Source organism: Toxorhynchites rutilus, chromosome 1, assembly GCF_029784135.1.
Source record: "Toxorhynchites rutilus septentrionalis strain SRP chromosome 1, ASM2978413v1, whole genome shotgun sequence".
NCBI classification, from domain to species: Eukaryota; Metazoa; Arthropoda; class Insecta; order Diptera; family Culicidae; genus Toxorhynchites; species Toxorhynchites rutilus.
The window spans coordinates 130,510,880-130,526,187 of NC_073744.1; the positions used below are offsets into that span (position 1 = coordinate 130,510,880).

Sequence of the window (15,308 nt, forward strand, 5' to 3'; positions counted from 1 at the left end):
AAAAGTTACTCGAGAATACCAATTTAGAAACAACAAATCAATCCGAAAGAACGTAGCAAATTATAAGTACAGGTGAATAATAGCCCACTGTCCAAAAAGCAGTGCCGATGATATCAGTATGATTTTCGACGAAACTGTCATTTCTCTCTTCCTTGAAGGTGCAGTGTTGACTCAAATTACACAATGTTCGACGAAGTTGTACCGCAGCTTGATCGATCTCTGTCTTCTTATGGAGGGTATACCGTAGCTTAAAACTCTGGACGAACGTGATACACTTTGCGTTTTTCAGTGTTTGGGTAATGAAATTACCAGGAACATTCGAAGTGAATACAGCCTGTCGGCTGAAATTAGAGATTTTCCACGCGAAATTTGCGTTCGACAATAACAGAAAACGGAGCATTTTCACTTCATTCGTACCGTCCAGAAGTTTCGATCCGGGCACAGTCATTGCGATCTGTAGTTAATCGACCAGTGGCGACAGTGGCGCCGCCACGCGTGCTTCAGAGCAGTGAGCACTTTGGGTGGAGGTCACGTGAACAACTTTTCTTCGCTTCTGCAGATTGGATCGGCACGGCAGACATTTTCTTTTTCCTCTGACATCGTCGTCGATGAAACATCGGTCGTCGCTTTCGTCGAGTTTGGCAGAATCGTCTACGCGAAACGGAGAAACTGTTTTTTCGATCATGGGAGAGCGGAAGAGCGTGTGTGTGCGCCCGACTGCTGGGTTGGTAGGAGAGTGAGAGGGACCGATGGTAGCAAAGCAAAGCAAAACGCAGCAGCAGCAGCAGCGGCAGTAGCGAACACAAAAATCAATCAGTATAGTGAGTGAGAGCGAATCCGCAGCCAGCCAAATTTGTAAGCGCTCCTGCTGCTTGCGGAGTATCAGTGACGATTCAGAGCAGAGCAGTGCAGCACAGCCAAAGCAAAGCACACAGCACAGAGCAAAAGTGTACTGAGGCTCAAAGGAAGAGTGTGTGTTGTTCGCCTCATCAAACAGCCGCCATTTTGACTTGTTCGCGATTTGGTTTGTGGAAAGGTTTTTTCGCTGGACGGTCCGGAGCGGTTTGCCGTCCCGGAGTGACTCTTTGCGGGACCAGACCGGTCTCAATCGACGCGTAAGAAAATTCCCTTCCGTTTGAGGCCGCTTCCGGGGGTACGGTTGGTAGTAAAATCGGGCGAAAATAGCGACTGAAATTTTGTACCCAATTTTCTTGGTGCGCTGCTTTCCGTCGTCGTCGTTTCGAACATCGAGCGACGAAGAGGAAAACGATGAAGGCAGTATAGCAGCAGCACACAAGTCGAGAGAGTCGCGCATTCGGAGGAAAAATAGAGGAAAATTGACTGCCCATAGCAGAGTGGAGTGTGTGTTTCAGAGGATTCGAACAAGACACAGGACCTTTTTTCTCGCTTTTTTGTGATTGAATGAAGTGTTTTGCTTTTTTTTTGCGGTTTGAAAAACAGTGCTTGAAAGGATTTGCGCCGCCCGATAAGTGAGCTGAAATAATGATCGGTGTTTATAAGTTTAAACCACTCTAACTTACAAAAAAAAACTCGGAGAGCAGCAGTGACAAACAAACAAACAAATAGCAAGTGAATGTGTTTTCCGTCGTCAGCTGGAACGTTGGATGCGGTCCTGTTTTTCACGACCAAGATGTGGTCGTTCAGTGTGTACATTCGCCGTCGGTCATCGAAGAAGAAAAACTAAATTCTTGGGGAACGTCGGTGTTTGACGCTCCGTCCCCCCGGTGTATGTTTACGTTACGACTTCGGTGCGGTCCGGCTGCAGCACCGTTGGGTCCACACCACAAAACCAGTGATAAGGGCACCGAAACAATAGGTACAGTGTGGTGCCCGTGTGGCAAGTGTAGGCAGAAAAACAGCGATATGCAAAACAATATTTACACGCAAGAAGTGACGTTTCCGTTTTGTTTACACCCGTGCGCGGGGTGTGTGTTTATGTGCATGTTGTTTTCCCCCGCACTCGACGAAGGAAATAAGCGCATTTTCCGTTCTTAAGCTAGAATGAAAGCAGAGAAAGTGTGGAAGTGATTTCCGAACCGTATTAAAAAAACGAGGCGAACAAAGCCTGTGAAAGGATTAGCTTCTCTTCGAATTCGAAGGAGAAGCACAAGTGAAGTTGTAAACGATGGACGATCATATGGACGAACCGCCGCTGAAGCGAGCCAAAATGCGAGATTCCGGTAAGCGTCTGATAACGAAGTATTTTTTATTCGAAACACATGTCATTAAGAATTTTGTGCAATGTGAATGTTCTGAATCGATCAATGAAAAAATCCTTAACAATCTTCAGACCAGCAAGCATTGGTGCTGCTGCTGCTTTTTCAGTAACATGACTTCTCTCACATAGTTTTTTATGCTGCACAGTGCACACAGAGAGACATCTTTCAAAAAACGTATTGATACGTTTTGCTGCTCGTCGTTCAATTTTTTCACTATTTCATCTTTCTGCTTTCTGCCTTCTGAGCTCCCGTTGCTGCTCGATGTGTGTGTGCGTTAGTAAACATTACTCTCACTGATGGCTGTGTGTGTGTGTAGATTTTGTCCGCTCTCGCGAAAAGAAATGAATGGGCTCAACACTTTTACTCACCTGTTTTGCTGCTTCTGTTCTCTAACGAGGGAGAGGTAGCGAATGAATGTGAGAGAATGTCATTCATTGAGGGGAAATACCCCTTGTGAGTGCCGTTATTCATTGGGATAATTCTCTTTGACGAGCGGAGTCCGCTTTGTTGATATTACTGGTGGCGCTACTGAATTTTTATGAATCGAAAAGGATAATATTCACCTCTTCGCAGCTATGGTTATTTGAAACAGAATTATATTATTTATCTTCTGTCAAAATCTTATTCGACGGAAAACGGCCAGACAAAAGTTATATGCCAAAACATGAACATGTTATGTAGGACAAAGGAAAACTATTTCACGAAATAAAAAAATTCCTAATTTTAGATTTTTCATGATTTTTTCTTAAATTTTTTGGACTTAGTTATTTTTCCTCGAAATAAATTGTTCACGGTTTGTTTTGTGAATTTTGTCCAACTTTTTTCAAATAAACGAAAAAGTGGCTCAAAGTAATAAAATAGGACAAATTTATTTTCTTGATTTTCTGAAGAAATTTGTTTTTTTTCAATGGTATTATTTTTTAAAAACAATTTTTTTTTCTCGCATAACTTCCAAAAAACTGAATATTGGAAAACAATTTTCTTTTTTTAGATTGCTGAAAAAATAGTTTTTTTTTCGATTTTTTTTTTGATTTTTTAACTAGAAATAATTTTTGTTTAATTTTTTTTTATTAATTAGCTTTTCTGATTTTATGGAAATTTTGGGTTTTTTTGGAAATCGTTTTTTCGCAATTAGTTATTTTTTCTCATGTAATTTGTTCACATTTTGATTTATAGCTTTTGTCAGACTCTTTTTTAATAAATAAAGCATCGGATTGAACAATATTTTTTAAATTTAAAAAAACATCTTCTGAAAGATTTTTTTTCGATTTTTTGAATCTATTTCGTTTTTTTATGTTTTTTTTTTCCAAAGTTTTTGGACTTAGTTATTTTTCATCAAAATAACGTTTTGTTGTATTGTTTTTGCTCAACCTTTTTCAAATAAATGAAATCGTGGCTCAAAGTAATAAAATAGGACAATTTTATTTTCTTGATTTAAAAAAAAATAAAATTAAATGTTACGAAAATAAAATTAAATGTCACGTTACGACTTTTGCTCAATTCTTTTAAAATAAATGAAATAGTAACTCAAAGTAATAAAATAGGACAAATGTCTTTTCTTGATTTTCTGAAAAATATGTTTAGTTTTTAGTTTTTTTTTTCTTGTATAACACTTTCCTACAAACTGAATGATAATTGAAAACAAATAGAACAATTTTTTTTGGTTTTCTGAATTTTTTTTGAATTATTTGCTTTCATATAATTTGTTCACATTTTGATTTATAGCTTTTGTCAGACCCTTTCTCAATAAATGAAACATTGGATAAAACAATTTTCTTTTTCGATTTAAAAAAAAATTGATTTGAACTAAACAATTCTTAATTTCTGTTTTGGTATTTTTTTTAAATTTTGACGTAAGACTACGTCTTTGATTTCTATATATGGGGGAACAATTCAGTATAACAGTATTTCAGAAAATGAAAAAAAATCGATTCATCATGATCTTTTTTCAAAATTTTTGGACTTAGTTATTTTTTCTCAAAATAACTTATTCACGTTTATGACTTTTGCCCACCTCTTTCAAAATAAATGAAACGGTGGTTCAAAGTAATAAAATAGGACAATTTTGTTTTCTTGATTTTCTGAAAAAAAAGGTTTTTATATTTTTTTATATTAATGATTTTTTTCTGTTTTTTTTTAAATTAGTTTTTTTTTCTTGTATTAACACTTCCTACAAACTGAATGATAATTGGACATTGAAAACGAATGGAACAATTTTTTTTTCGAATAATTTGCTCTCATATAATTTGTTCACATTTTGATTTATAGCTCTGTCAGACCCTTTCTCAATAAATGAAACATTGGATTAAACAATTTTCTTTTTCGATTTGAAAAAATGGATTTGGACTGAACAATTCTTAATTTCTTTTTTTGTTTTTTTTTAATGTTGATGTAGGACTACATCTTTGATTTGTATATAGGGGGGTTACATTCATAACGTATTTCAGAAAATGAAAAAAAAATCTGAAAAAATTTTGATTCTTCATGATTTTTTTTTTTTAATTTTTGGACTTAGTTATTTTTTCTCAAAATAACTTGTTCACGTTTATGACTTTTGCCCAGCTCTTTCCAAATAAATGAAACGGTGGCTCAAAGTAATAAAATAGGACGATTTTATTTTCTTGATTTTCTGCAAAAATTTATTTTTAATTTTTTTAAAATTTTTTTTTTAATATAATTTTTTAATAAGTTTTTTTTCTCGTATAATTTCTAATAAACTGAATATTGATTGAAAATTGGAACACGAATGGAACAATTTTCTTTAAAATTTGTCCAAGCATTGAAAAATAAATTATTTCGGAAAATTTAAAAAAAATGAAAAATTTCGATTTTTCGATTTTGTTCTCTGAAAAAATAGATCCTTTTCGAATATATTTTTTATTGATTTTTTGAGCTTGGTTATTCTTCATTTTATAAATTCATTCACGCTTCATTTTATAATTTTCGACAAGCGTTTTCAAATAGGAAAAAATTACCCATTATAATGATTTCATTTTCTTGATTTTTTGAATGTTTTTTTTAGTTTTTTTTTTGAAATAGTTTTCTTTTGTGTAACTTCCAATAAACTGAATATTGGCTGAAAATTGGAATACGAATGGAACAATTTTCTTTAAAATTTGTCCAAGCATGAAAAAATAAATTATTTCAAAAATAAAAAAAAAATCCGAAAAATTTTCGATTTTTCATCTTTTTTTTTCAAATTTTTTGGATTTTTTCAAAATAACTTGTTTACGTTTTGTTCTATGACTTTTGCTCAACCATTTCCAAATAAATGAAATGATGGCTCAAAGTAATAAAATAGGACAATTTAATTTTCTTAATTTTTTGAAAAATATGTTTTTTTTTAATATTTTTTTTTCTTGTAGAACTTTCAATTTCCTTTTTTTTTGTTTTCTGAAAAAAATTATCCTTCTCGATTTTTTTTTAATTTTTTGAACTTAGTTATTTTTCATTTTATGAATTCATTCACGCTTCATTTTATAATTTTCGCCAGGCTTTTTCAAAAAGGAAAAAATAATTGGCAATTAGATTTCATTTTCATGATTTTTTGCAAAAAATGATTTTTAATTTTTTTTTATTAGTTTTTTTTTAAATTAGTTTTTTTTCGTATAACTTCCAATAAACTGAATATTGGCTGAAAATTGGAAAACGAATTGAATATTTATTTTTAAATTTGTTCAAGCAGGGAAAATAAATTATTTCAGAAAATAAAAAAAATCCATTTTGGATTTTTCATCTTTTTTCCAATTTTTTTGGATTTTTTCAGAATAACTTGTTCACGTTTTGTTCTATGACTTATGCTCAATTCTTTTCAAATAAATTAAACGGTGGCTCAAAGTAATAAAATAGGACAATTAAGTTTTCTTGATTTTCTGAAAATATTTTTTTTTAGTTTTTTAGTAGTTTTAATAAGTTTCTCTCCCATATAACTTCCAATTTCCTTTTTTTTATTTTCTGAAAAAATAGATTCTTTTCGAAAATATATTTTTTGATTTGTTGACTTAGTTATTCTACATTTTATGAATTCATTCACGCTTCATTTCATAATTTTCGCCAGGCTTTTTCAGATAGGAAAAAATAATGACTGAGAACAAAATAAAACATTGAATTTTTTTGATTTTACGGAAAATTAGGTGTTTTTTGGAAACGTTTTTTATAATTTTTTATTGCAATTAGTTTTCTTTCCTATAATTTGTTCACATTTTGTCTTATAGCTTTTGTCATACATTTTGTCAATAAATGAAACATAGGATTGAATGATTCTCTTTTTCGATTTTCAAAAAAAAAAACAGATCTGAGAACGGTTTTTTAAAATTATTCTGTTTTTTCAATTTTCTGAACAGTTTTAGTTTTTTTTTTAATTTTTTGAACACAGTTATTTTTTCTCATATAACTCGTCTACGTTCTGTCCTATAGCTCTAGTCTGATATTTTTCTATAAACCGAATGAGGCCCAAACAATATTGGATTCTCTTTCGATTCTGATTTTTTTTAATTGTTCTTTTTAATTTTTTCACTTTTGTCAGAGCCTTTTCCATGAAAAGAAATGATGGCTAAAAAAAAAAACAAAAAAAACCAATTTGTTTTTTCATCTTGGAAGTTTTCTTTTAATTTTTGGAATTCAAAGTTTTTTTTTTAAATTTGAATTATTTGTAGGCTCTTCTCCACTGAAAGAAGCAACGGCTAAAAACAAATTAAACCGATTTTTTTTAAATAATTGCTAAAGATAGATGAAACTATTTCCTTTTTTGTTTTCTGTTTTTTTTTTTATTTTTTTTCAAATGTTTTGGACTCATTCATTTTCCCTCATATTACCTGTTCACGTTCTGTTCTATAACTTTCGTTGGACCCTCTGCCAATAAAAGAAATTATGAATAAAGATAAAAACATTTAATTTTAACATTGAATTTTTCTTTATATTTTGAACTAAGTTATTTTCCCTCATATAATTTGTTCACTTTTTGTTGTCTAAATTTTGTCAGAACCTTTTCCGACAAATGAAATGACCGCCAAAAGTAAATAAAACAATGTTCTTTTTTTTTGTTTTTCGGAAAATTGGTTATATTCTCGGATTTTTGTTATATCTCGAAATTAGTTATTTTTCTTCGTATAATTTGTTCACCTTTTATTATACAACCCTCATCAGCCTTTTTTCTGAAAACGAATTAAAACGATTTCTTCCTTTTTTTGTGTTTAGATTTTTCATTAGAAAATCACTACTCGTGTACAACTTGTTCGCATCATGTTTTATGACTATCGCCAGACATTTTTCCATAAATTTAAATGCTAACTAAAAATTTAAAAAAACGTTTTTTTTTATTTTATGAAAAATTCTAGATTTTTTTTAAAAAAATATGTGTTTTGTTTTTTTTTGAATTTTTGAATTTTTTCATATAACTTGTTTTTTTTCTATAATTTTCGTTCGACCCTTTTCCAACAAATGAATTTAATGAGGGATAAAGTTAAATAACACGACTTTTATTGATTTTGATTTGATTTTTTTTATTTTTTTTTGAGAATTATTTTTCCTCGATTTTTTGATTGGGTTATTTTTTCTCGTATAACTTATATATGTTTCATTTTGTCAGACACTTTTCCAACCAATTACAGCATAATTTATAATGAATAAAACAATATTCGTTTTTCATTTTGAAAAATCTTTCCTCAAAATTCTCTGGTCTTCTGAAATTAAATATTTTGCTTTATATAACATTTACGTTTTATTTTATTATGGAATGTTGGTAAAAACTAAATGTAACTAAAAATAAATTAAACTATTTTTTTTTGTTTTTGGTAGAATTTTTAAAGGTTCTGGATTTTAATAATTTTTTTTCGAATTTAGTAATTTTCTCTCATGTTACCCATTTACGTTTTGTTGTATAACTGCCGTCCAAAAAGTTTCATCTTAATTCCAATTTCATAAATGAATCCATTTTTTTTATTTTCTTAAAAAAAATTCAGACCCGTCAGCCCATACTCCAATACACAAAATGAAGGCCAAGCTATTTTTTTCGATTTTTTGAAAATTTTTGGATTTTTTAAAAATGGTTTTTGCTGTTATTTTGAATTTTGGGATTTCCTCTCATATATCTTGATCACTTTTTATTCTCTAAATTTCGTCACAGCCGTTTCCGATAAATGAAATGATAGCCAAGAATAAATGAAACAAATTTCTTTTTTTGATTTTCTGAAAAAAAATCGTATTTTTTTAGATTTATTTTTTGAAAAACAGTTTATTTTCTTTCTTATAACTTGTTCACGTTTTATCCTATAACTTTCGTCCAAAGCTTTCCCAATAAATGAAATGATGACTAAAAATAAATTAAACAGTCTACTTTTTGGATTTTCTGAAAATGTTTTTTTTGGAAATTAATTTCTTTGATTATTTTCTCAGAAATTTGGGATTTTTTAAAAAAAATTTGGACTTAGTTATTTTTCCTCATATAACTCCTTCACGTTTTATTCAATAACTTTCGTCAGAGTATTTTCCAACAAATCAAATTATTAAAACGGTTTTCTTTTTGGATTTTCAATTTTTTTTTAAATTTAGTTTTTTGGAAATAAATTATTTCTCCTCATAAAACTTGTTCACATTTTCCTTTTTTGTTTTCGGCCATGTTTTATTCAATAACGTTCGACAGAGTATTTCCCAATAAATGGAACGATTGCTAAAAATAAATTAAAAAGTTTTCTTTTGGGATTTTCTAAATAATTTTGTTTTTGTTTTGTTTTGGGAATGATTTTCTTATATTTTTTTTTTTGAAATTGTTTATTTTTCTTCAAAAAACTTGTTCACTATTTTGCTTTATCAACTTTCGTCCCACCGATAAATGGAATGATGGCTAAAGATAAATAATTTACTGGATTTTTGAATTTATTTTGGAAAAAAATGAAAAATTTGCTAAAAATAAATAAAACTATTCCCTCTTTTGATTTTCTCAGAAATTTTGGATTTTTCAAAATTTCAAAATTTTTCACGTTTCATTCAACGACTTTCGTCAAAGCATTTTTCAATAAAGGAAATGATAGCTAGAAATAAATGAAACGGTATTCTTCTTTGGATTGTCTGATTTGGTTTTTTCAAATTTGTTAAAGTTAAATTTAAATGAGTTAAATTTTTTTCGTGCTTTCGAAATTGGTTATCTCTAATATAATACGATAGACATTTTTTTCGGATTTTTCGGGAAAAAAATCATGAAATTGTTTTTTTAATTTTTTGAAATTAGATATTTTTCGGCATATAGAATTTTAACGATTGACTTTATAACTTTCATCAGACCCTTCTTTCATTTTGAAATTTTTTATCTCAAACATTTCTCTTTTCCTGAATTTCGGTGATTTTTTTTTATTTTTGGAAAGTAGTGATTTTCCCTTCATAAAACTTATTCTCATTTTCCTTTCTTACTTTCGTCACAGCATTTTCCAATTAAAATGACGTCTAAAAATAAATAAATATTGTTTTTCGATTTTCTGAGAAATTTTGCTCCTTTTTTTTTATTTATTTATTTATCAGGCTCATTAGCATTTTATCTGTAACAGAGCCGGGGTTTTATCGTGTACATGTACATATGTTTATGTTTCTATAAATTGTAAATTACACAGTAGAAGTAGTAGCCATTTAGGCGTTAGGTTTTCTGTTCCATTACATTATGGTAAATTACACTGTAGTAGCCATTTAGGCGTAAGGGTATTCTATCTGTTCTTCCATTGTTCAGTAGACCGGACAGCGGAGACAGTTGATATTGATCATTGTTGGGTTATTTATAGAACAGCAGCCCGATGTTTCTTGCAGAGCAGAGCAGTTGTATGGATGAATCGATCTTTGTTCCACCGTGGATCGATCTCCATAGCTGATGATGGTTGCGTGGACGTAGTTATTCTATAACAACACAAAGATGGTCAATTGAGGGCCCTGAGTTTGAACTCACGATCGATCGCTTAGTAAGCGAACGCGTAACCAAGTGGCTACGAAGATCCCCAAATTTTGCTCCTTGATTTTTGGAAATAAATGATTTTTCCTCATTATAAAGTCTTCACGTTTTATTTTATAATTTTTGTCAGACAATTTTCCAAATAGAGAAATTTTGGCTAAAGATAAATGAAACCATTATTTTTATTTGTTTTTCTGGCATTTTTAAAAAAAAAATTAATGTTTTGAAATTAATTATTTTCCCTTATATAACTTGATTATTTTTGGCTCTAATGGTTCCATTTGAGCTTCCTTCAATAAATGAAATAATCGCTAAAGATAACAAACAATTCCTTTATTTGATTTTCTGAACAAAATTAAATCGTTTTTTATGAAATTGTTATCTATCATTGTTTTTGTTCATTTTTTTAACTTAGTTGTAATTCACGGTTTATACCATATTTTTCTTCTTTTTCTATGGAATGGAATAATGGATGAAAATAAATAAAACATATTTTTTTGTTTGATGATTTTTGAAATTTTTTATCGAATTTGTTTTTTTAAAAATTTTTTTAAACTTGCTTATTAGTTCTCGTACAACTTATTCACGTTTCATTCTATAACCTATTTTTGGTTCTTTCTTAATAAATTAAATAATGGTTAAAAATAAGTAAAAAAATGTTTGTGTTTTTTTTCGAAATTTGTTGTTTTGAAGTTGTAAAGCAGTATTATTTATTTTAAATAAAGTAGTATTCTTCTGAAAATGGTTTTTTATGTAAATTTATTTTTTGTTTTTTTGAAATTGGTTATTTTTCTTCATAAAACGTCTGCCTTCTTCCAATCAATGCACAACGGTCTAGAAAGTGTATTTAAGTGGAAATTAGCATCTAGAGCTCGACAGTTATTCTCTAGACAAAAACTGCTTCGACAAAGTTGTTACGTATAATAAAGCGCTTATATTGATGTTGTCAAAAATAGAATTACCAAAATTTTAGATGAAATAAAAAATCCAATTTTCTTATCTTTATAGATAGAGGTAAATATGGTTCGACAATGTTTTAATCTCAGTTATTTTAAGCAAATTTGTTGAACAAAGTTTTTATTCTATCTGTTGAAATAACCGATATAGCGCTTTTTTATAATTTTTGTCATTATTTGTCAATATATCAACTCTACTCAAAGTTATTGATATTTCTTCCCAAAAAATACACTCTCTTCATTCGCCTGTCATTTTTTTTTTGAGGCAAATATTAGTAGGATTAATATATTGACATGTTCTGCATCGCAAAATATTTGTCTTGATAAGCTCTAAAAGTCGTTCGAAGACAATTTTGATGTGGAATTTGAAATATGGAAGTTAGAGCAAAAAATCCGCTCTTACATGGTCACTCTAATGAAACTTAGAACAAAAAGCGCTATATCGGATATTTCAAGAGATAGAATAAAACTTTGTTTTACAAAGCTGCTTAAAATAACTGAGGCTACAATATTATCAAACTATATTTACCTCTATCTATAACGATAAGAGAGTTAGAATTTTTATTTCACCGTAAATGTTGGTCACCCAATTTTTGGCAACATCGAAATAAGCGACAACTTTGTCCAAGACAGTTTTTGTCTAGACAATAACTGTCGAGCTCTAAATGTTAATTTCCACTTAAATGCACCTCCTGGACCAATGGAATGATAGCCAAAACAAATAACACAATTTTCATTTTTCGATTTTGTGAAATTTCTTGAATTTGCTTTTTATGTTTTGAAATTGATTATTTTTCCTCATAGAATCTGTTCACGTTTTCCTTCCTAATGAAAAAATGAAAAATTGGCTAAAGATAAATAAAACAATTCCCCCAATTTATCAGAAAATGAAATTTTTAATTGTTTTGAAAGTTAGTTGTTGAAATTTTTTTATTGTTTTAGATCGATTTTTTTTTTGAAATTGGTCATTTATATTAAAAAAAACTTGTTCACTGTTTGCTCTGTTTGTTTTCGTCACACTCTTATTCAAAAAAACTAAGTGTTGGGTAAACCAGAACAAATAATTTTCTTTTTCTGATTTTATGAATACTTCTTTGCGAAATTGCGAAATTTCTATTTTTAAAAATTAGTTATTTCCTTCATGAAACTTGCTCACATTTTGATTTGAAACTTTCGGCAGACCGTTCTCTAAAAAGTCGGATGATGGCTGAAGATAAATAAAACAATCTTCTTTTTTATTTTCTGAAAATGTTGAGATTTATTTTGATTTTTTCAAATATATAGGTGTACCGGTAAGTTTCTACGTTTTTTTCAAAAATTAATGCTTTATTCTGCAAAAATGATTACAAATTTAATATTCAAAGTACAGCAGAACCTCGATTATCCGCGAAAGTGAGTTCCCTAGTAAATCTATAAACCTTCCCGAAATTTGTCAGTGAGTGGTAGAGTCTTGCTTTTTTGTTTTGGTCATTTGTTCACATTATCTGATCACTGATGTAAATGACCTTACAGATTGATAGTTCAATAATTTCTGAATTGATGAAACATAGTTTTCATGCTAAAATATATATTTTTCGTGTTTGTACCTCATTTTTAGTCTTATATTGCATTATCCGCGATTTTCGTTATACGCGATGGCCTAGCCCGACTATATCGTGGATAATCGGGGTTCTATTGTATTGCCTATCGCTAGTCACAACTTTTTCCCATCTTTCTGGCAATTCACGGATCCCTTTGCGGAAATAATCGGCCGGTTTGTCGGTTAACCATAAATCGATCCAATTTTTGAATTCATCAAAATTGGAGAAGTGCTGGTTAAACAGGGCATGTTGCATCGATCGAAAAAGGTAGTAATCGGACGGAGCAATGTCTGGAGAATACGACGGGTGGGATAGGACCACCCATTTCAGCGTATCCTAGTATGTTGTGATCGGTTTCGCGACATGCGGCCGAGCATTGTCGTGCTGCAAAATAACTTTATCGTGTCTTTGCTCGTATTGTGGCCTTTTTTCCGTCAGTGCACGACAGTGCACGAACGCATCAATTGTCGTCCCCGGTAACGGTTTCATTCGGTTTTAGCAGCTCATAGTACACCACACCCAGCGGGTCACACCAAATACACAGCATAATCTTCTGGCCGTAAATATTCTGCGCGGCCGTTGATGTTAATGCATGGCCGGGGCATCCATACGTTGTCCGACGTTTGGGATTGTCGTAATGAACCCGCTTTTCATCGCCAGTAACGATTCAATGCGGAAAACCCTTTCTTTTCTGCCGTTGGAGCAGTTGTTTGCACGTGAAAAACGGCGTTCGACATCTCATGGCTTCAATTCATACGGCACCCAATGTCCTATCTTTTGGATCATTCCCATTGCTTTTAAACGATCGGATATGATTTGCTTAGCTACTCCATGTGTTTCTGCAAGTTCTCGTTGCGTTTGTGACGGATCGAGTAAAGCCTCCAATTCATCATCTTCAAACTTTTTTTTTGCGATCCGGAACGTTCTACGTCTTCAAGTCAAAATTACCACTTTTAAACCGTGCAAAAACCACGTCTGATACGGGCTACCATAGAAACCAAACACAAATTTCTACATTACTCGAGAATTAATCAAGCAAATGGAACCGAATTAGGCATATGGAGGTTTTAGGGTGCAATAAATGTTTCAATGGTGGTTAGATACTCCCATACAAATGAAAATTTAACTGCCATACAAATGAAAAACAAATTTCTTCATAACTCGTAACCTAATCAAGCAAATGGAGTCAAATTTGGCATTTGAAGATTTTAGGGGGCACGAAACGTTTCTATGGTGAATGGACACTCCTCCCTCCTCTTTAAGGGGAGAAGAGGGGAGGGGTCTGTCTTTTTTCTATCATATTTTCTGTATCAAACTTTTATTCCATGTAACGGAGAAACATGTTATTTGCAAGTGTTTGAAAAATATTGAACGAGAATTGTGTCTGAAAATAATCTGATATTATAATGATGAGTTTTGGTAGAAGTACTAGGATTTTTTTAGTAAAAGGTAAATTCAATGGGGTCGATTAGAAAATGAATCAATGAACAGTTCTGCGATTGGACTCATGAACTTGCGCTAAGAAAACGTGAATGTTTGAAGGTATTGATTTTTTTATTGCTATTGATAACAAAAAATAAATTTTAGGCGGGTCGAAGTTTGCCGGGTCAGCTAGTATTAGATAAGAATTAAAAATAACTCTTTTTGAATTTTCTGAAAAACTTTGGTTTTCGTAAAACAATTTTAATATCTTTTAAATAAGTCCGTCGAGTTATCGAGGTATCTGCTGTTATCTTGAACATTTTTTTTTGGCGAAATTCCCTCTCTGGGACAGTTTTTTCGGAACACGAGGTTTAGGGTGCCAATGAAAATGGTCATCTCGATTATACATACGGAATAAAATATCCTGTGCAAAATTTTAGCTCAATCGAACTTCATTTACTAGTGCATTTACTAGTTGGTGGTCTTGTGTAGAAGCAACTGAAGACGGTGATACTTGATTCATTCTTATTCTCGTCAGAATAATACACGAGATTTGGTACTTGATGACCACCAAGAATCGATTCCTCGGTAAAACCCAGCGCAAATGATACTCCTCTCCCCCTCATTGGAATCATCGATCGATTGCGGCAGTCTCGAAACATTTTGTATTATCCACTAACAAATCCATAGTCAATGGCACCCATCTGCATCGAATTATCATCGGTACCTCGGTTTTAGTTAAATACTCCTTCAGTTCATTTTTGGAGAGATTGAAATGGGCTGTAGATTCTACTCTAAACTTCAATACAACGAAATTATATTGATAATCGAAATTACCCAAATATGTTCAAAGGTTGGTTCCCTTCAATAACCCGAAATCCACCCATTCATTCCAGAAGTGATCTCCTCGATCGACCAGATGTTCAACCTGGAGAACCACCTCCCGGACGAGCTGATGGGCGACAGCACCTGGGGGGACTCGCTTGGCGGCGGCAATAAACCGCCAGGTCCAGGGCCGGGACCGCAGATGAACGGAGGCGATGATCCCGGGGGAACGTCCAGTATGGCCCAGATGGCCCTGCGGCAACAGCAACAGCAGCAGCAACAACAGCAGCAACAATTGCAGCAACAACAGCAGCAGCAGTTGCACCATATCATGCAGCAGCAGGTAAGTGTTATG

General features: G+C 31.6%; 1 protein-coding gene across 5 annotated transcripts in view; it reads left to right on the forward strand.

The window, feature by feature from the left end:
• The first annotated feature begins 426 nt into the window (after positions 1-426).
• The window catches only part of LOC129763423 (histone acetyltransferase p300), a 46,792-nt gene continuing 31,910 nt past the window's right edge, over positions 427-15,308 (forward strand). For 2 of the 5 annotated variants that reach the window (XM_055762482.1, XM_055762486.1), the window contains exons 1-2: positions 428-2,201; positions 15,025-15,296. In XM_055762482.1, coding sequence (XP_055618457.1) covers positions 2,147-2,201; positions 15,025-15,296 — 327 coding nt within the window. In that variant the 5' untranslated portion in view covers positions 428-2,146. Of the gene's footprint in view, positions 2,202-15,024; positions 15,297-15,308 lie in introns of all 5 variants that reach the window. The other 3 variants (XM_055762483.1, XM_055762484.1, XM_055762485.1) reach the window with 3 other exon arrangements.